Source organism: Sturnus vulgaris, chromosome 26 (assembly GCF_052056855.1).
Source record: "Sturnus vulgaris isolate bStuVul1 chromosome 26, bStuVul1.hap1, whole genome shotgun sequence".
NCBI classification, from domain to species: domain Eukaryota; kingdom Metazoa; phylum Chordata; class Aves; order Passeriformes; family Sturnidae; genus Sturnus; species Sturnus vulgaris.
The window spans coordinates 902,466-921,160 of NC_142268.1; the positions used below are offsets into that span (position 1 = coordinate 902,466).

Below are 18,695 nucleotides of genomic sequence, written 5' to 3' on the forward strand. Positions count from 1 at the left end.
CAAGTGATGTGGAATTACAGAGTCATGGAGTGGTTTGGATTGGAAGGGACCTTAAAGCCCATCCAGTGCCACCCCTGCCATGGGCAGGGACACCTTCCATTATCCCAGTGTGTTCCAAGCTCCATCCAGCGTGGCCTTGGACACTGCCAGGGATCCACAGGCAGCCACAGCTTCTCTGGGAATTCCATTCCAGGGCCTCACTACCCTCACAGGGAGGAATTTCCTTGTGCAAGGCCCTCCCCAGGCTCATGGGTGCAGCTGCTCTGCGAGCCACAATTCAAGTATGTTTAATACTGACATAAAAAAAGGGACAATATTTAAGGGTATAAAAAAAAGTCGGTAGGAAAAGCAGCCCAGGTGAGACAGGGACAGTCCAGGTCAGGTGAGGAGAGGCTCCACCTTCATCTTCTTCACCGGTGTTGGCCCCATGTCTGGGCTGGGACACTCCAGCTTGAGCCCATCCCGGCGCTCCCGTGGTGCCTTCCCTGGACACAGAGCTGTGGTGCCATTGTGCTGGGCCAGGGGCTCCTCCTTCAGCCTCCCCTGCAGCTCCTCGGCCTGGCTGACCTCGGCCTTGGCCACCTCGGCTCTCTCCACCACCACTGGCCCCGTCCACTCGGGCACCTCCAGCCCCAGGTGCTTCATCAGCTTGGTCATCACCTCATCCACGTAGCCATGGATGCGCAGGTCGGCCTGGCGGTCCTGGACAGCAGGGACACAGCTCAGGGGACACGGCAGGGACACAGCTCAGGGGACACGGCAGGGACACAGCTCAGGGGACAAACGGCCCCTCTCAGGGACAGGGCCATGTCCCTGCTGTGTCATTCGTTCCCCGTGGGACATGAGCTGGCCCCGAAGCTCTGCTGGGGCCCGGATGGAGACACAGGCATAGATATGGGGACAGAGCAGGACAGGCAGGAGGGAGCTCTGGTAACATCCCAGGAACCCCCAGCTCTGGGTATTAAAGATTTTGGACAAATGGGGCACCAACATCTGAGCAGGAACTGGGCACGCCCTCCACAGGCTGCCTGTGTGTGGCCATTCCATTGGGCTGCAAACCCCACAGGACACAGCAGGCTCCAGGCTGAGCTTTTACTCTGCTCCTAAGACTTGCTTGGATAAGGCTGGGCAGGGCTTGGAGCAGCCTGGGATGGTGGAAGGTGTCCCTGCCCATGAGACAGGGAACAGGATGAGCTTTAAGGTCCCTTCCAACCCGGCCTTTTCCATTATTCTAATATTTACCTGCCATCTCTACGTGTTTAGCAGGAGTTGCAGGTTTAAACCCTAGGCCTGTTTGCCTGCTAAGAGAGGCCACCTGGGAGGGGACAACGTGCAGGGACAAACTTGGGATGGGCCTGGAGCTGGGGACAGGAAGGGAAAAGGAGCAGTGCAGAGCTGTAGGACGCTCACTCACGTGTTTGGTTGCCTGGAGATTGACAATGACCAATTTCCCTCCTCTCTTCTTGGTGATGAGTGGGAGGTTCCCGCTGGGTTTGATCTGCAGAGAGGTCCCCAGGGTGACAGAGAGATCGGCTTTCCTGCAGGGAGGAGGAGAAATCCAGAACCAGGGCATGGATGGGTGGGAAGGGACTGCTCCCCTCTGAGCAGGGTGTCAGTACCTGCAGGCTTCATCTGCCAGCGTCAGGTCACGGTCAGGCAGGGAATCCTCCCAATCCAGAATAGTGTCTCGTAACTTCCCTCTGGAAAACACACACAGGGACCCTGGTTTTCCCTGGAAAAGGCAGGAGAACAGGCAGCAGAGCTGCCCTGGCAGAGGGGACAACAACCAGAGCCTGTCCCATCCTCCCTGTCCCCACACTGTGAAGGCACAGAGAGCACCCAGAGAGATCTCCCTGCACCTTGGGCTGCTTCTCCTGAATCCCAGGGGCTGTTGTGTCATCCCCCCATCCCACATCCCAGCAGGGATCCCCACCTGCAGGCCCGCAGCCCCCGGGCCTTGGTGACGCTGCAGAGGCGTCCTGTGGGCTTGAGCCCCATGCTGCCCACGACGGCGTCACGCACGTACTGCCTGTGGAGACACGGACACAGCGAGGGCTGGAGTGCCCCCCAACACGGCCTGGCATGGAAATCCCAGCCCAGCTTCCCCCTGGCATGGAAATCCCAGCCCAGCCCCCATCCCTGGATGGAAATCCCAGCCCAATCCCACCCCCCTTCAGGGCTCACGTACTTCCCACATTTCACGCACTCTTCCACAAACATGTTCCCGTGGAGCTCGGCCAACTTGTCCCTGTGGGAGAAAGGCACAGGTGAGGGTGGGGAGCCCTAGGGGAACCCTACTCCTCCCCAGGAACCTTCCCTGCATCCCAGCTCTGCCAGGGGATGGGCTCTTCCCCCAACAGGGACTGAGGGAGGGACAGCAGGTCCCGGCCTTTTAATTTTTATATTTCCATCCGCAGCACTGATTGCAGCTCCTGATCAGCCAAATCTTTGCTCCTGAGAGCATCCAGATCTTTGCTTTTCCAGCACCCAACATTCCTGTCTGTCCCTATGCTGTTCCAGCCCTCTGACACCTGTTTTTCCTAAAATTCCCCTCAGGCTCAGAGCAGAAGCCAGAGGAAAACACAGCCATGCTCTCCCTATTTTCCTCAGAGCCCCACGCTGACTGGGAACTTCCTTCAGGCTGCGTGAGACAGGACTGACTTGATCTCCCCCAGTTTGGCCCCAGTTCAGCTTACTCAAGCACAGGCTTCGTTTGGGAGGCAGAGCTGGGCTGAAGTGGAACAGGAGCCAGTGGCTCCGGGCTGTGGGAGCACCATGGAATTCTGTCCTCATTCCCTGCTGCTTTTCCCATGGTTATTTAGTTTGAACAAACAGGGGCTGGGAGCAGGACCCAGGACTTGGGGCTTGTAATGACAGGGAATGCCCTGGAGGCAGCTCTGGATGAAGGTGTTTGTGAGAGGCACCTTCTCCAAGGACACTGATGCTCCTCAGCCACATCCTGACTCCTGGAATCTCAATGGGTTGGGTTGGAAAGGACTTTAAAAGATCAACCCCGTGCCATGGGCAGGGACACCTCCCACTGTCCCAGGCTGCTCCTTGACTGTTCCCAGGGATCACAGAATATCCTGAGCTGGAAGGGATCCACAAGGATCACTGAGTTCAACCCCTGGCCCTGCACAGACACCCCAACAATCCCACCCTGTGCCTGAGAGCGCTGTCCAAGGCCTGTTCCTGTTTCTATTTCTATCCTTGTTTCCAGGGATGGGCCATCCCATTTTTCTGTGGAAAACCTGTGCCAGGGCCTCCCCTCCCTCAGCAAAAAGCACCAGAGGTATCAGGGTCACACTCAGCATCTTTCAAGCCTCAGTGACTCCCTTCATTTTGTTTTCTTCCTTGAATTCGGCTGCTCTCCCCTCCCCTTTCCCAGCAGCTCCGAGCACTTTTCCCTCCCAAGACAATCACTGGCTGCTCTTAAGTGCTGGGAATGGGTTTTGTAACGGGCTGGAGTCCGTGCAGGACAAAGCTGATGCTGTCACGAGGCTCAGGAGAGGCTCGGGTTCCTCTGAGGACAACTCTGCCACGGCCACTCGGGTCCCCTCCACGCAGGGAGTGGAGCTCTCCCACCCTCAGCTCCCTGCAGAGGGAATCCCTTGGATCCTCGGGAATCTCACGTGGGATCCCAACCTCGCCGTGAAGGAAGCAGAACCCAGGTAAGTCAGAGCAGCTCCAACCCTGGGATTTGGCAAAATTATCAAGGGAAAAAAAAGGCTCTTTAAGGGTCTTTTGGGCCCAGCACTGATTTTCTGCTCCCTCAAGAGATTCAACTGAAGCAAACTGAAGCAGCTCAAGCTCCAAGAGCTCCATAACCGGGGTGAGACTCAGCCCTGGGGGCAGCTCAGAGCTCCCAGCCTCCCTCCTGCCCCTCCATGCACAGGGATGGGGATGGAGGGGATGGAAAAGGAGCAGAAAGCACAGCCCTAGGTCATTCCCAGGAGCACACGGCCTGCTTGGATCCAACTCCTCGCCCCCAGGTGGCACCAAGAGCCACAAACAGCAGCAGCTGGATGGGGACAAGTGTTGGATGAGGCTTGGAGCAACCTGAGATAGTGGAAGATGGGCTTTAAGGTCCCTCCCAACCCGAACCATTCTGGAATTCCATGATTCTGTTCTTCCCGTGCACAAACAGCACCTGGAAGCATTTCTAGAGAGCAGCAACCAAGGCTGATTTCATTCTATAACCCTCTGGATCAGAATCTTTCTCCTCTAAATTCCAGCTGGTTTATCCCCTTCCAGCTTCCCCTGCCTGTATCAGACAGGGCAGAGATTCCTTGGGAATCAAACTCCCTGCGTGGGGCTGGGACAGTACCGGGGGAATCCTGACCGCACGTGCAGCCCGTCCACGTTCTGGCTGACCAGGAATTTCAGGATTCCCACTCTCTGCAGCCCCAGCAGCGCCATGTGAGTCTTGGAGGGCCTGGCGTTCTCAAAGGTGGTGTCGAATTTTGGGGAGAGCCCTTTCTCTTCCATGGTCCAGACACCATTGGGGCCCCTGGAAAGAGCAGGAAGGGAGAGCTCAGGCTCCAGGTGCCCCATCCATGGGAGCAGAGCTCATGGATCTGCACGATCCCGGGGGTTGATGCAAACACAGCACATGTGGGGATGTGGAAAATGGTGTTTGCAGCTGGATCCAGGATGGACAGCAGGGATGGGGCAGGTGTGGGTTCAGTCAGAGCTTTCCACCAAGGAGATGGACTCAGTGCCACCCTGCCAGGCCTCGGCCTTACCTGAAGTCAGGGATGCCCGAGGCCGTGCTGATCCCTGCCCCCGTGTGAAACACCACATTGGAGGAGCTCCGGATCAGCTCTGCCAGCTCCTGCACCTTCCGCTCCAGCTCCTCCGGAGGGTCAAAAATCTGGGAAAGGACAAAAAACAGCGTGGGATGGAGAGATGTGGGCATGGATTATATGGAATCCTTCCCTGTGAGGGACAGGCCCTGGAATGGATTTCCCAGAGCAGCTCTGGCTGCTCCTGGACCCCTGGAATGTCCAATGCCAGGAGGGACAGGGCTTGGAGCAGCCTGGGACAGTGGAAGGAGTAGCACTGGATGATCCTTCAGGTCCCTTCAACCCCAAACCATCCTGGGATTCCATAATTCTGGAGCCCCAGTAACCCACAATTCCTCCTTATCCATCAAGGATTTCGCATTCCTTAACGACAGAAACATATAATGGGAAAGACTCCGCATGGTCTGGAGGTTCTCTGTGCAGGGACAGGGCTGGGAATTCCCAACACCAACAGGGAGTTTGTTGCTCTGACAGGCAGCTGGACCAGGCTGGGCTCCAGGAGCGACCCGGGGCCACCTCACGTGTGCTCAGCCCCAGCTGTCACCAGCAGTGCCACCGGCTCTGGGGACAGGGCAGGGCCGAGGGACAGCGGGGGACATGGCAGCCATGGAGGTGGGGACACGAGACGCTGGTTTGGGCAGGGGATTTAATTCCTGAGATGCTTCTCCAGCCCCATCTCCTAGGGACAGGGACAAGGACAGGACCCTGTGTGTCCCTGTCCCCTCACCATCCCCTGGGCTCAGGATAGGCCCCTGAGCTCCCCCCAAACCCTGTTTTAAGCTTCCCAAGAGCTGCTGAGGCTCAGGGGGACACGGACGGAGCCATGGGGGGTGAAGGAGGGAACCCTTGGGTGGGGTGAGGGAGACAGGAAAGGACCATGGAGGGGGGACAAGGAGGGAGCTGGGGGGGACATGAGGGGGACAGAGGAGGCCATGACGAGTCTGGGGACAGACACCCACGGCAGGGGGACAAGGAGGGACGTGCTGGGGACACACAAAGGGCTCGGTCCCTCCGCGGAGCCGCGCTCCCCACGGGCGTCCCGGCGGGGCCGAGGCCGCGGTTACCATGGGAACGCACCGGGCCCGGCGGGGCCCGCGGAGCGCGGGAGGCCCGGCCGGGCGGGCGGAGGCTCCCGGCGTTCACCCGGGATTCACCCGGCGGTGCCGCGCTCACCTCGGGGAGGCCGCACTTGCCCTTGTCCGAGTACGGCGACAGCCCGGCCGCGTAATTCACCGCCATCGGCGCGGCCGCGGCGCGGCCGGAAGAGCCGGGCGGGGCCGGGGCCGCGGGACACGCCCCGGGGCCGCCGCCGCCATCTTGGAGCCGGGCAAGGCGGGGCTGCCCTCAGCGTGAGCCGGCACCGCCCCGGCACTGCGCGGGCACGGCGCTGGCTTGGGACTGCTTCACGGTATCGCGACAGTGCCCTGAGACTGCCCTCACAGTGTCGCGACAGTGCCCTGAGACTGCCCTCACGGTATCCCGACACTGTCCTGGGACTGCCTCACGGTATCGCGACAGTGCCCTGAGACTCCCTCACAGTGTCGCGACAGTGCTCTGAGACTGCCCTCACGGTATCCCGACACTGTCCTGGGACTGCCCTCACGGTATCGCGACACTGCCCTGAGCCTGCCTTCACAGTATCCCGACAGTGCCCTCACACTATCCCGATACTGCCCCGACACTGCCCCGCCTGCACTGAACCCCCGGCCCGGGGGGAAACAGCGATGGGCAGGGGGTGCCAGGGAGAGCAGGGGGTGCTGGCAAGGACAGGAGTGCCAGGGCAGGTCCCAGGGCAGGACAGGGCGTGCTGACAAAGGCAGGGGGTGCCAGGGCAGGACAGGGGTGCCAGGGCAGGACAGGGGTGCCAGGACAGGACAGGGGTGCCAGCGAGGAGCAGGGGATGCTGGCAAGGACAGGAGGTGCTGGCAGAACCAAGGCAGGGAAGGCGATGTCACCTCACGACAAGAGGTGCCACCAAGGTCGCGGGGGCCGTGTTTGGGATGGGCAAGGGGTGCCAACCATGTCCCCTGTCCCCGGGCATGGCACCCCCGCAGGCCGCACCCCAAACACGGGCCGGGCCGGCCCCCCCGGCTGCCCGGGGCTGTAACCGCAGCCGCGGCCGTAACTCAATCCCCAGCTCCGGTGCCCGGCTCCGGGCGCTGCGCTGCGAGCGCCAGGACGGGCCGGGAGCAGCGGGACCGGCGGGGCTGAGCTGTCCCCAGACAGGGACAGGGACAGGGACAGACCCCCAAGCGTGGCCATCCCCCCCAGCAGGTGCCGCAGGGCTGAGGCTGAGCCACCATGAAGAGCCTGAAGGCCAGGTTCAAGAAGGCAGATGTGAGTGCCATCCCTGGGGACATGGGGACACGGGGACCTGCTCCAGGATGTCCACGGGGACACGGGGACCTGCCCTGGGATGTTCGTTGGGACACGAGGACCTGAGGATTTCCCCCAGGATGTCCCCAGTGTCACAGGGACACGGGGACCTGCCCTGGGACGCGGGGTGGTCACTCACAGCGGGGACTGCAGCCCCACGGAGGTTGGCACTGCCACCCTGGCGGGAGGGATCGAGCCCCCAGTGCCCCCCCAGTGCTCCCAGAGCCATCGCTGGGAGTGGGGCAGAGCAAAGGAGAGGGAAGTGGGTCCCAGGTCCCTTCCCTGTCCCCTTCCTGGGGACAAGTACCGCTTTGCCAGCTGCCACAGCCCGTGGAACCAGCCTGTCGATGCTCCTCAATTATTCAGCAGCAGCCTGGCACGGGGCCGCAGAGGGCAGAGGGGGACAGCGCTGTCCCCAGTGCACTGGCAGGACACAGCTGGGGACATGGAGACACAGGCTGAAGCCCCTCACCCGGAATTTGGGGGACCATCCTGCTCGGGGTGCTCCGTGCCTCAGTTTCCCCACGCTGCCCTGGACACGTCCCTGAGAGGCTCCCGATGTCCCGCGGTCACCGGGACTGTGCGGACAGCGCCTGGGGACCCTCTGCGTTTTGGGGTTCCTCCCTTAGGGGTGTTTGAGGGGTGCGGGAGGTGCAGACGGGGGGATCGGGCCCTCCCTTGGCCCCAGGGCAGCGCTAGGAGGTCACTCCGTGCCCCAGCGCAGGGCGGGTGTCCCAGGTCCCCCTCCTCGGGGGCCAGGAGGATGCTCAGCCGTGGTTCGGGGGTGCTTTTGAGCACGAGGTGCCCCCTCGCAACCTCTCCCACTTTAACTGGGACCAGTTTGGGTTTCGGTCCCTGCCTGGGAGCTGCTCTCCGCTCCGAGGCGGGATGCAGGGATGCAGGGATGCTGAGGAGGGAGGGAAGGAGGGAGGGACGGGGGTGGAGGAGGCGGGTCCGGCTCCCAGTGCCGCAGCCCCGGCCCCCGCCCGGGCGGCGATGCCGGAGCGCTTCGGGCTCGGGGGTGCCCGTGCTGGCCGGGGCGGGGGGCGAGGGGCGCATGGCGTCCTCCCGCCGCCTCCTGCTCAGCACCATGAAGCAGATCTGCCTTTGTGCCGCCGCCTCCTTCGCGGTACGTCCCGGTTCCACTCCCGGTTCCCCTCCCGGTTCCCCTCCGGTCGCGTCCTGCGGGCTGAGCCGTGCCCCTCCCGCCCCACCTGCACTCCCCGTTCCCGTCCCCATTCCCATCTCCATCCCGGGGTTCCCCCGTGTCCTCCTCATCCTGCTTTGTCCTTGCCTGACAAGGGAGCGGGGGGAGTGGGCACCACCCTCCCAGTTTGCCCAGGAGCCCTGGGGGACTGGTTTGTTCCCTGCCGCTGGTCCCACTGGGCCGGAGGGGTTCGGGGGGCACCCGGCGGGCACAGGCGGCTTTGGGACAAGTGCCAGCGGCTCCCGAAAGGTGACATCCATTTCCTGCCGCCGCGACTGCAGCCAGCGCTGCTGTGTCGTCACCGGCTGGGGTGAACCCAGGACTTGCAGTCCTTGTCCTGGTCCTGGTCCTGGTCCTGGTCCTGGTCCTGGTCCTGGTCCTGGTCCTGTCCCGCTGCACCTCGCTCCTTCGGGACAGGGATGTGCGGGAGCACCGGGAGAGCAAATCCCCATCCAGCCGCGCTCCTGTTTTGGGGGGACAGCGCTGTGCCCCGTTATCCCGGGAAGCTGGAGCATCCCCAGGGATCTGCTCTCGCTGCCAGCTGTGCTCGCCCTGGTTTGATCCCTTCCTCCTCCGGGAGCAAAGCAGGGCTGGGAATGGGATCAGCGGGGAGAATGGGCAGGGTTGGGGCTCTCGTGGGTGCTGGCTGGGTTTAGTACAGGGATTTTGGGGTGGCAGGGGCTCACTCCCAAATCCCAGCTTGGCACAGCTAAACCGGGCAGGGTCTGTAAATCCCCTGCTCTGTGAGGTGCAAAGTGGGGGGGGCTGGAGGGGATTTTCATCCCAATCCCAGCTGAACTCTCCGTACCTGGGGGGGAGCTCCCAGGAGAGGGGCACAGACACCCAGGGACAGGGCTGGGGACAAGGCCAGCCCTGCCCGCCCTGGGGACAGCACTGTCACAGCTGACACTGTCACAGCCTCCTCTGGGCTCCCTTGCAGAGCCAGGACTGGACCAAGAACGACGAGAAGCTGCTGCAGGCCGTGGACTACAACGATGCCGGGCGGGTCTCGTCACTCCTGCTCCGCAAGGGCCTGGTGCCCACCAAGCTGGACTCGGAGGGCAAATCTGCGTGAGTGCCAGGACTGCCCTGGGGACACGGCTGGGGACAGGGGACACGAGTCCCACAGCCTCTGGGGACACGGGACACGAGTCCCACAGCCCCTGGGGACAGGGGACACGAGTCCCACAGCTCCTGGGGACACGGGACACGAGTCCCAGAGCTCCTGGGGACAGGGGACACGAGTCCCACAGCCTCTGGGGACACAGGACACGAGTCCCAGAGCCCCTGGTCTTGCTGCAGGTTCCACCTGGCCGCCACACGGGGCAACGTGGACTGCCTGGAAGCAATGCTGGCCCACGGAGTGGATGCCATGACCAAGGACAGCTCGGGTGAGGGCATGGCCACCACGTGCCCCTGCCTAATGCCATGGGCCACTGGTTGTCCCCAGGTGTTGAGGCTGAGGGGACAGAGGTGGTGGCCACACCTGGGGGGCTGTAAATTGTCCCAGTTTCCTAAAGGAGCTCAAGCAGTGCCTGATGAGCTCCTGGAGTTGTCCCCTTGCTGTTCAGCCTTGTTCCAGCAGATCCTGCTGTGTGTCTGTCTCTCTGTCTGTCCCCCAAGCTGTCCCCTCTGGCACAGCCCTGACCTGTTTGTCCCTTCCCAGGTTACACTGCCCTGCACTTGGCCTCCAAGCACGGCCACCCTCAGTGTGTCAGCAAACTGCTGCAGGTACAGGAGAGGGAGGAGGGACACAGGGGAGGGAGGGAGGGAAGTGCTGTGCCAGCTCGGTGTCCTCCCTGCCCTTGAACCCCCTTCCCTCCCCAATGCCTTGGCATTGATTCCCAGCTCTGTGTGCTGCTGCCTGGCACCAGGGAGCCACAGGGGCTCTGTCCCTTGTCCTTCACCACAGCGTGGAGCCAGAGGGGGTTTGTCTGTCTGTCTGTCCCCCTCCCTCACCACACCACGGAGTCTGTCAGTCTCATGCCACAGAGCCACTCTCGAGCAGTGTGTCCCTCTGTCCCCCTCCTCCCGTGACCCAGGCTCTCCCCCCAGGCCTCCTGCCCCGTGGATGTGGCCGATGGCAGCGGCCGGACCGCGCTGCACCTGGCAGGTGAGCAGGGACAGTGCCAGCCCTGTGCTGCTGCTGTCCCCGTGGGGGCACTGCTCAGCCTCCGTCCTTGTCCGCAGCTGCCAGCGGCTGCATCTCCTGCTCCGAGATCCTCTGTGACTTCAAAGCTCCCTTGAACAGCAAGGACAAGGTGAGCTCCCTCTGCTCCTGGTCCTGCTGTGCCAGGCTGCGGCTGTCCCGAAACGCGGCACAGCTTGGGGTGGGACATGGAAATTGGGGTGGGACATGGAAATTGGGGTGGGACATGGAAATTGCGGTGATATCGGGAGCCGAGTGCCCCGTAGGGGGATCTGAGCCTCCTCTGCTCCCCCTCCCGCCTGCCCAGGACGGCTCCACGCCGCTGATCCTGGCTGCCAAGATGAGCCACCCGGAGCTGTGCCGGTACCTCCTGCACCGCGGGGCCGCCGTCAACTGCCGGGACCTGCAGGGCAGGTGGGGCTGCAGCGCTGGGGGCCGGCAGCGGCCGCAGGGATTGTCGCCTGCTCACCCGCGCTCTCTCCCCGTGCCCAGGACAGCGCTGATGCTGGCCTGCGAGAGCGGCAGCGTGGACACCGTGGAGGTGCTGGTCAGCGCCGGTGCCCGAGTGGCCGTGGTGGACGCCACCGGCCACGATGCTGCTCACTACGGGCTGGCCACGGGCAACGCTCTCATCCAGCACCTCCTGCAGGAGGCGGCCCAGCGCCGCTCCTGGGCCAGTGGTGAGGCTGCCGGGCCACCCCGGGCTCCCTGGCACCAGGGACAGAGCCTGGGGGGGGATGTGTCCCCTTTTCCTGGGTGTTTGGGGCTGCCTTTGCCTGTGCTGTCCCCAGCCGAGGTGCCCCTGCACCCACCTGAGCTCTGAGCCCCTAAATCTCCCCAATTTCTCTTTCCTCTTGCCCTGCCCTACAGAAGAGGAGTCAACCGAGCAGACGTCGCAGGTCAGGGGCTGGTGCCCATCCCTGGAGGGTCCCCTGGCTCAGGAAGGAGGGAGGGCACTGTGGGTGTGACGTCCCCTCTGCCCTGGGGTGTCCGCAGACGTCTTCGCCCAGCCAGTCGTCCGTCAGGGAGAAGAGCAGCACCCCGAGGAAGAGGAAGGCTCCTCTGCCTCCCCTGGGCACCCCCAGCCAGGTGAGAAATGGGTCCCCAGGTCCTCACCTGACCTGGCAGGTGCAGAGCAACCCAAAACACTCCTCGATGAGGGGTCCCCTCACTGGGGGGGGGTCTGTGCCAAGAAGCCACCTCGGGCACATGGTGGGAATTTTGGGGTTTCCCGTGCCAGGAACTGGACTCAGTTCTTTCTGTGATTCCCTGCAGGAGGACAGGGACGCCTACGAGGAGATCGTGCGGCTGCGGCAGGAGAGGGCCCAGTTCCTGCAGAAGATCCGGGGCCTGGAGCAGCAGGAGAAGCAGAGACGGGAGGTACCGGCTGCAGGCTCCTGGGGAGATGCCACCGTGTCCCCGGGGAGCAGAGGGGACAGGGGACATGGGGACAGCACTCACCCCTCCCTGTTTTCTCCCTGGGTCCTGCCAGCGGGCGGAGCTGGATGAGGCCTCCCTGCGCTCCATGGAGAAGCAGGTGAGGCCAGGGAAGAGCTTGGAGGCGATCTCAGCTCTCCGAGGGGTCCTGGTGCCTCCAGGACTCTGCCAGGAGCCAACGGGACCTTGCTCTCGTGTCCTGCCCTGCAGATCCAGGAACTGGAGGAGCGGCTGGTGGCACGGGACGGGGAGAAGGAGAAGCTGGGCAAGGAGGTGGAGGCTCTGAGGAGCCGCCTGTCCTCGATGGAGGTGGGTGTGGGCAGGACACAGCTGGCAGTGCCCAGGGCTGGGGACAGGGGGGTCACCTCCACCCTGCACCCCCAGAATGAGAAGGAGAACACGAGCTACGACATTGAGACACTGCAGGACGAGGAGGGAGAACCACTTGAGTTCCCAGGTAGGTCTTGCCAGCCTCCCAATGACACCTCAGGGAGGTAGCACAGGGGAGTGGGGGCACAGGTGGGCACAGCCCCAGGTCCCTGTGCCCTGCAGGAGCAGAGATGCTGCTCTCCAAGAAGACCCTGAGCCCCTCGGCCGAGGAGCTGCTGGCCACGCTCCAGGGGCAGGTGCAGTCCCTGACCGTGCAGAACAAGGAGCTGAGGGAGAAAATCCAGGCAGGTCCCGCTCTGTCCGTCCGTCTGTCCCTCTGTTCCTTGTCCCCTGGCCCATGGTGGCCTCACGGTCTCTGGGCAGGTGCTGGAGAACTACGAGCGGGACGAGAGCAGCCCCCCTGGCCCCGGGGACGTGGTGCCCGCCAGTCTGTACCAGGCCCTGCAGCGGGAGCTGGAGCGGCTGCGGGCGCAGGGCAGGGACGGGCAGCGCGGGGCCTCGGAGCCCAGCCCGGAGGGAACCGCGGGGCCACGTCCTGCCCAGGAGCCCGCCTGGGCCTGGGGCGAGTGCAGGGCAGCACTGGGCGAGCTGGGGGTGCAGACATCCCCCTCCTCCTCACCCTCCGGCCAGCGGGAGCCGAGCGCGGAGCTGGTGGAGGCACGGGCGGCCCTGAAGCGGGCACAGAGCGAGCTGGAGGAGCGGGAGCGGCGGCTGAAGGAGCTGCAGGCCCGGCTGGAGGCTGCGGAGGCCTCGCCGGGCGCGTCTGCGGAGGAAGCGTCGCGGGAGAAGGAAGCGCTGCTGGAGCGCTGCGGGCGCGCCGAGGCCGAGGCGCAGACGCTGCGGCGGGAGCTGGAGGCGAGGCCGCGGGACACGGCGGAGCTGGCCGAGCTCCGGGCAGCGCTGGAGCGCAGGGAGGCCGAGCTGGGCGCGCTGCGGGAGCGGCTGCGGCAGCACGAGGAGGAGGCCCCGGCGTGGCCGCAGCGGGCGCAGGCCGAGGGCTGGGTGCCCCGGGACGAGCACGCCGGCGCCACGGCCGCGCTGCAGGAGCAGGCGAGGGCCCTGCGGGAGCGCCTGGCGGAGCTGGAGGCCGCGGCCGACGCCAAGGCCCGCGAGGCCGCCCGGCTGCGGGCAGAGCTGGCCGAGGCCGTGCCGCGGGCGCAGCACGAGGCGGCCGAGGCCGGGCTGCGGGCGGAGGCGGCGGCGCTGGCGCAGCGGCTGCAGGAGCTGGAGCGGCGGCACGAGAAGACGTGCGAGGAGGTTTTCCGCGTGCAGAGGCAGGCGCTGTTCATGAAGAGCGAGCGGCAGGCGGCCGAGGACAGGCTGGGCGCGGCGCAGAAGCAGCTGGAGCAGGCCCAGGACGAGGCGCGGCGACTGCGGGAGCTGCACGGCCACGCCGAGGACGCGGCACGGATGGTCAGGGACAGGGACAGGAAGGTAGGGGACAGGGAATCATGGAGGGCTGCTCGCAGGGGAATGGTGGCCTTGGCACACACGGAGTCACTGAATTTGGGCTGGAAGGGACCTTAAAGCCCATTCCAGTGTCACCCCCTGCCAGGGCAGGGACACCTCCCGCCATCCCAGGGTGTTCGAAGCCCTGTCCAGCCCAGCCTTGGACACTGCCAGGCTCTGGGTAACCTGTAACCCCTGTGTCCTGTGCAGATCACGGAGCTCTCCAAGGAGGTTTTCAGGCTGAAGGAAGCCCTGAATGCCCTCCCCGAGTCAGGGGGGCCGCCACAATCCCCGCCCAACACGGCTGCGCTCCAGGCCCGGGTGCAGGCGCTGGAGGAGAAGCTGGAGGTTGGTCACCTGGGGGCTTTGGGGCTCCCCCGAGCCCCCAGCCCTGTGGCCAAACCCCCTCCCTGTGCTGCAGGAGACAGAGACGAGGCACAGCAAGGTGGTGACGCTGTACCGGAGCCACCTGCTCTATGCCGTGCAGGTGAGCTGGGGACACTGGGGTGGGGGCTGAATCACCTGCCATCCACAGGAGGCAACGGAGAGGCTGAGCCAGGTGCCAGCCCAGGGACATGCAGGGAGCCTCCCTGATGTCCCCACTCCAATGTGCCCACCAATGTCCCCTCTACCCCAGGGCCACATGGACGAGGACGTGCAGAGACTCCTGTGCCAGATCCTGAGGATGCAGCGGCTGCAGGAGCAGGGCAGATGAGCCCCTGCCAGCACGGGTGGCACAGGGAGGGGGGGGACAGCTCTGTCACAGCACCCTGCGTGTCCCTTTGCTTGTCCGGGCACCCAGCCCACCCCCAGCACAGCAGCAATAAAATTATTTATAGTCACACTAATGGGGTGGCTCCTCTCTGGGGTCACCGGGGTGTGCACGGGGCACTGTGGGGACCTGGGGACAGCAGGGGATCCGTGCCACCATCTCCAGCCCTGCCATCCCCCGAGGGGAGGGGTGACCGTGAAGGAAGGGAGAGGTGGGAACCCTCTTGGTCGGGGCTGGAATCCCTTCCCAAGGGCGCAGATCCCGAGGGCAGCGCGCTGGGAAGCGGCTCCGTCCCACGGGAACGGCGCTTCCTGCGAGGAAATGGGCTGGGGAGCGCCGGGATCCGGCGGGGACACTGCGGTGCCAGCTGGCCCTGCTGCGGTGAGAGTCTGGGGACACTGGGGTCCCCACGGGCAGTGCGGGGGGTGCTGGAGGTCTGGGGCAGCCCCAAATCCAGGGAAAGCAGAGCGTGTCCCCTCCGGGGCTGTGGTGGGAGGTGACAAGGGCAGGAGCTGTCCCTGTGGTGCTGGGCTTGGGGACAGTGGGGAGACCCCCCAGGCCGGGCTCTGGGGGTCTCTGTGAGGGACACCCCTGCCCTGCATGGAGGTGGGGACCCACCCGAGGGGTACAAACCCCTGACTGCAGGTGCGGGGCTGCAGGGATGGAATTTTCACCCCCTCTCTTTCCTGACCCCTTTGGAGTCCCTCCCTCTGCAGGGTGTGTGGCAGGGCCGGGGGGAAACTGAGGCACAGCAGTGTGGGGTGGCTCCAGGGTGATGTCCCTGCCCCCTCTGGGGACCTGTGGTGTCTGTGCTGTCCCCAGTGCTGGGGTTTGACCGTCCTGCCTGTCCCCACAGGTGCCTGGGCAGCCCCGCTGAGTCTCCTGGCATGAGGTGGCTTTGGGTCGTGGCTTTGGTGGCACCTGCGTGCACTGTCCCCTACAACGGCACGGCAGGGAGCACTGGGGATGAGGACAATGGGGACAGAGGTATGGGGACAATGGGGGGAACTGGGATGGAGGCTGGGGGGATCTGGGGATGCTGGACTGGGCAGACTGGGAGCACTGGGGATGGAGATGGAGGGGATTTGGGATAGTGGGGGGACAGGGGACAACGACAGGGTCTCTGGCGACACTGGAGGGACTGGGGACATGGGGGTACAGAGGATGGGCACGGAGGGATTGATGATGGAGCAATAGGGACCCTGGGCGTCTGGGGACATGGGGGGACCAGGGGCAGAGGTCTGGGGGCCCCAGACCCTTCCTGACGCAGTGTCCCCGCCCTGCTATGTCCCCACCGTGTCCCCACGTGTCCCCCAGGTCCCTGCACCCCTCAGCACGGCCCCCTGGGCACCGAGGTGCTGCTGCCGTGCCCGGGGGGTGCGGCTGAGTGGCGCCGGGGGGGCACGGTCCTGGGCACGTCCCCAGCCCCGGGGCTGGCCCTGCCCAATGCCAGCCTGGCCCACGAGGGCCACTACAGCTGCCACCACCCTGTCACCGGCGAGACCTGGGCCACCATCTGCCTGCGGCTGGGCTGTGAGTGCCACCCCAGCCCTGCTGTGACCCCTCCGCTGGCCAGGGGTCCCTGAGGGTGCTGGCAGCGGGGTGACCCCTGTCCCCTGTCCCAGACCCGCCCTCGCCACCGGCCATCGAATGCTGGGCCACCAGCTACCCCCAGGCCGTGAACTGCTCCTGGGCACTGAGCCCTGACCCCCTGCTGGACACCGACTTCGTGGCCACCTACAGGTGAGTGGGGGTCCCCAAAGCCTGTCCCCGTGTCACGCAGCCCTTGGCAGCTGTCCCTGTGTCCCCAGGCACGGCGCAGACACAGGTGAGTGCACCCTCACGGGCCCGCGGAGCTGCTCCTTCGGGGACCTGCAGGTGTTCTCCCTGAGTCCCTACGAGCTCAACGTGACAGCCTGGAACCCCCTGGGAGCTGCCTCGGGAAGCCTGCCCTTCCTCCTGGAGAACATCAGTGAGTGCTGCGGGCTGGGGGACACCGGGGTGCCCTGCAGGACCCTCCTGTCTCATCCTTTGGGGCTCTCTGCCCTGCTTTGGGATGTGGGATCATCAGTGCATGGGGCTCGGATTGTCCCAGGGGGACATGAGGGCCCTATCCCCAACAATCCCATGCTGGATCCTGCAGCCACGACGTCCAAAAACAGAGGAAAGTGACTTTTTCCACGCAGTGGTGGGACGAGGGGGTTGGTTTTTCATCTAAAGGAGGATTTAGATGGGATATTGGAAAGAATTCTTGGCTGTGAGGTTGGTGAGGCCCTGGAGTGGAATTCCCAGAGAAGCTGTGGCTGTCTCTGGATTCCTGGCAGCGTCCAAGGCCAGGCTGGACAGAACTTGGAACAACCAAGGATAGTGGAAGGTGTCCCTGGTGGGATGAGATGATCCTCAAGGTCCCTTCCTGTGGGAATCCTTAAAATCAGAGGGTTTTGGGAAAACTGCAGAAAAGCAGGCCTTAGAGACAGCAAACTGCAATTGGAGCTAAGTGGAAAGCATAAGGCATGTCAGCAGAAAAGTTATACGAAATAGAAGAAAGTAGAAAAGAAAATAGAAAAGTAGAAAGCAAGGACAAATAGAACAATGGTCTGTGTATTAATACTTGGCTAGAATAACTCTCTAAGCTGCAGAAAAGTATATCTAGCAAGATATTAGGAAGGTCTAAGCTTAATAATGGAGCTTTGTGCATTGTATTTTAAGGCTTACAAGTAGGTATTGTATTTGAAATAAGCAAGCATTGTTTTAACCAAAGGTATACGTGTACTTATAGTGGTTGGATAGAACTACTGTCAGTATGTTTTTTTGCTTTTGTGATTGGTCAAAAAACTTTCAAAATGCGTTGTAACATCGCGTTCTCTGGCTGTTGCTCCTTCCCACTCAAACCATCCTGGAATTCTCTCATTCCTTGTCTCCTCAGTAAAGCCGGACCCCCCCGAGGCCCTGAGGGTCTCCCCCATCCCTGGGGAGCCCCAGAAGCTGCTGGTGGAGTGGAGCCCTCCCTCATCCTGGCCATTCCCGGAGTATTTCCCGCTCCAGTACCGCATCCGCTATTCCCGGGACAACGACTCCGTCCCCACCACGGTACTGCCACCGCCCTGGGGAAACTGAGGCACGGCTGGGGCTGTGCCCGGCCTGTCCCTGACCCCGCTGTCCCCAGGTGGGGCCGTACGAGCTGACATCCCACACCCTGACGGACCTGGAGCCCGGGAGCCTCCACCACGTCCAGGTGGCCGCCAAGGATCTTGCAGATTCCGGGGAATTCAGCGCCTGGAGCCCGCTGGCCTCGGGGACACCTTGGGTGGGGCCGTGAGAGCCAGGCACGGCCCCTGTCCCCATCCCAGGCCTGCTCCCGTCCCTTGTCCCCATCCCAAGCCTGCTCCCGTCCCTTGTCCCACCCCAGCAGCGCGGAGCCACCTGTGCTCCCAGGAATGGGCAATAAACGGGCTTGAGGCCCCGTCCCTGTTCTCATTTTGGGATATTTGTGATGGCTGAGCTTTCTCTGGGGTCGATGCCTTTACTGCCCCCACAGTCCCTCTGCTGTCCCAGGATGGTCTCTTTGCTGTTTTAGAACAATGCCTTTGTTTTCCTGCGTTTGACCTTTTTTTGCCCTTGGGGTCGCTTCATTTTCTGCCCCGGAACCGTCCCTTCGCCCTCCGCCCCACCCCTGCCCTCAGCGCCCACCGGGGCGGGGCCGTCACGGGAGCGGCGGGCTTGAGGGGTGGGCGGCCATATCCAACGTGGGCTGTGGGGGGAGAATGTCGTGATTAACGGAGGGTGTCACTTCTCTGCGCGGCGTTCCCTCGGTTGAGTCAGCCGCGGACCGGAGCCCGGGAGCGTCACGGACCTCACACCGGAGCCCAGGCAGGTTCCAGGCCTCACACCGGAGCCCCGTGGCCACTACAGACCCCCCCCCCCCCCCGCCGTGCCCCCTGGTGGTACCGCCCGTCGCTGCCTTCCCGCGCTCCGGCGGCTGGCGGGGGGGGTTGTGCGCAGGCGCAGCGGGGCCCGCAGGCGGTGGCGCCCCCGCCTGGTCCCGGCGCGTCCCGCCGCCCGCAGCCCCTGCGCGCGGGGTAGGGAGACCCCGGGGCGCAGTCCCTGAGG

General features: G+C 63.9%; 3 protein-coding genes across 4 annotated transcripts; 2 read left to right on the top strand and 1 right to left on the bottom strand.

The window, feature by feature from the left end:
• Positions 1-271: 271 nt before the first annotated feature.
• Positions 272-6,118, bottom strand: SIRT6 (sirtuin 6). Of its 2 annotated transcripts, XM_014887230.2 has the most exons (8): positions 5,979-6,118; positions 4,746-4,873; positions 4,328-4,510; positions 2,189-2,248; positions 1,934-2,029; positions 1,620-1,700; positions 1,415-1,538; positions 272-702 (listed from the first exon to the last, which is right to left on the bottom strand). In XM_014887230.2, the coding sequence occupies exons 1-8, from the start codon at positions 6,042-6,044 to the stop codon at positions 379-381; spliced, it is 1,062 nt and encodes a 353-aa protein (XP_014742716.2). In that variant the 5' UTR covers positions 6,045-6,118; the 3' UTR covers positions 272-378. The 2 variants fall into 2 exon arrangements, with proteins under 2 accessions (XP_014742716.2, XP_088035297.1); XM_088179171.1 differs by lacking the exon at positions 1,934-2,029 and having other exon boundaries at positions 5,979-6,114.
• A 2,076-nt stretch (positions 6,119-8,194) lies between these two features.
• Positions 8,195-14,661, top strand: ANKRD24 (ankyrin repeat domain 24). The gene is made up of 19 exons (XM_088179172.1): positions 8,195-8,310; positions 9,329-9,459; positions 9,691-9,779; positions 10,055-10,119; positions 10,444-10,501; positions 10,579-10,649; positions 10,845-10,951; positions 11,030-11,217; positions 11,408-11,436; positions 11,534-11,626; positions 11,813-11,917; positions 12,030-12,074; positions 12,185-12,283; positions 12,359-12,431; positions 12,527-12,648; positions 12,728-13,798; positions 14,024-14,161; positions 14,235-14,300; positions 14,451-14,661. The coding sequence occupies exons 1-19, from the start codon at positions 8,239-8,241 to the stop codon at positions 14,526-14,528; spliced, it is 2,700 nt and encodes an 899-aa protein (XP_088035298.1). The 5' UTR covers positions 8,195-8,238; the 3' UTR covers positions 14,529-14,661.
• Positions 14,662-14,846: 185 nt separating this feature from the next.
• EBI3 (Epstein-Barr virus induced 3) lies at positions 14,847-18,195 on the top strand. The gene is made up of 7 exons (XM_014887150.2): positions 14,847-14,966; positions 15,442-15,572; positions 15,903-16,118; positions 16,211-16,328; positions 16,397-16,557; positions 17,512-17,675; positions 17,752-18,195. Exons 2-7 carry the CDS (start codon positions 15,473-15,475, stop codon positions 17,902-17,904), a joined length of 912 nt encoding a protein of 303 aa, XP_014742636.1. The 5' UTR covers positions 14,847-14,966; positions 15,442-15,472; the 3' UTR covers positions 17,905-18,195.
• The last annotated feature ends 500 nt before the right edge of the window (positions 18,196-18,695 follow it).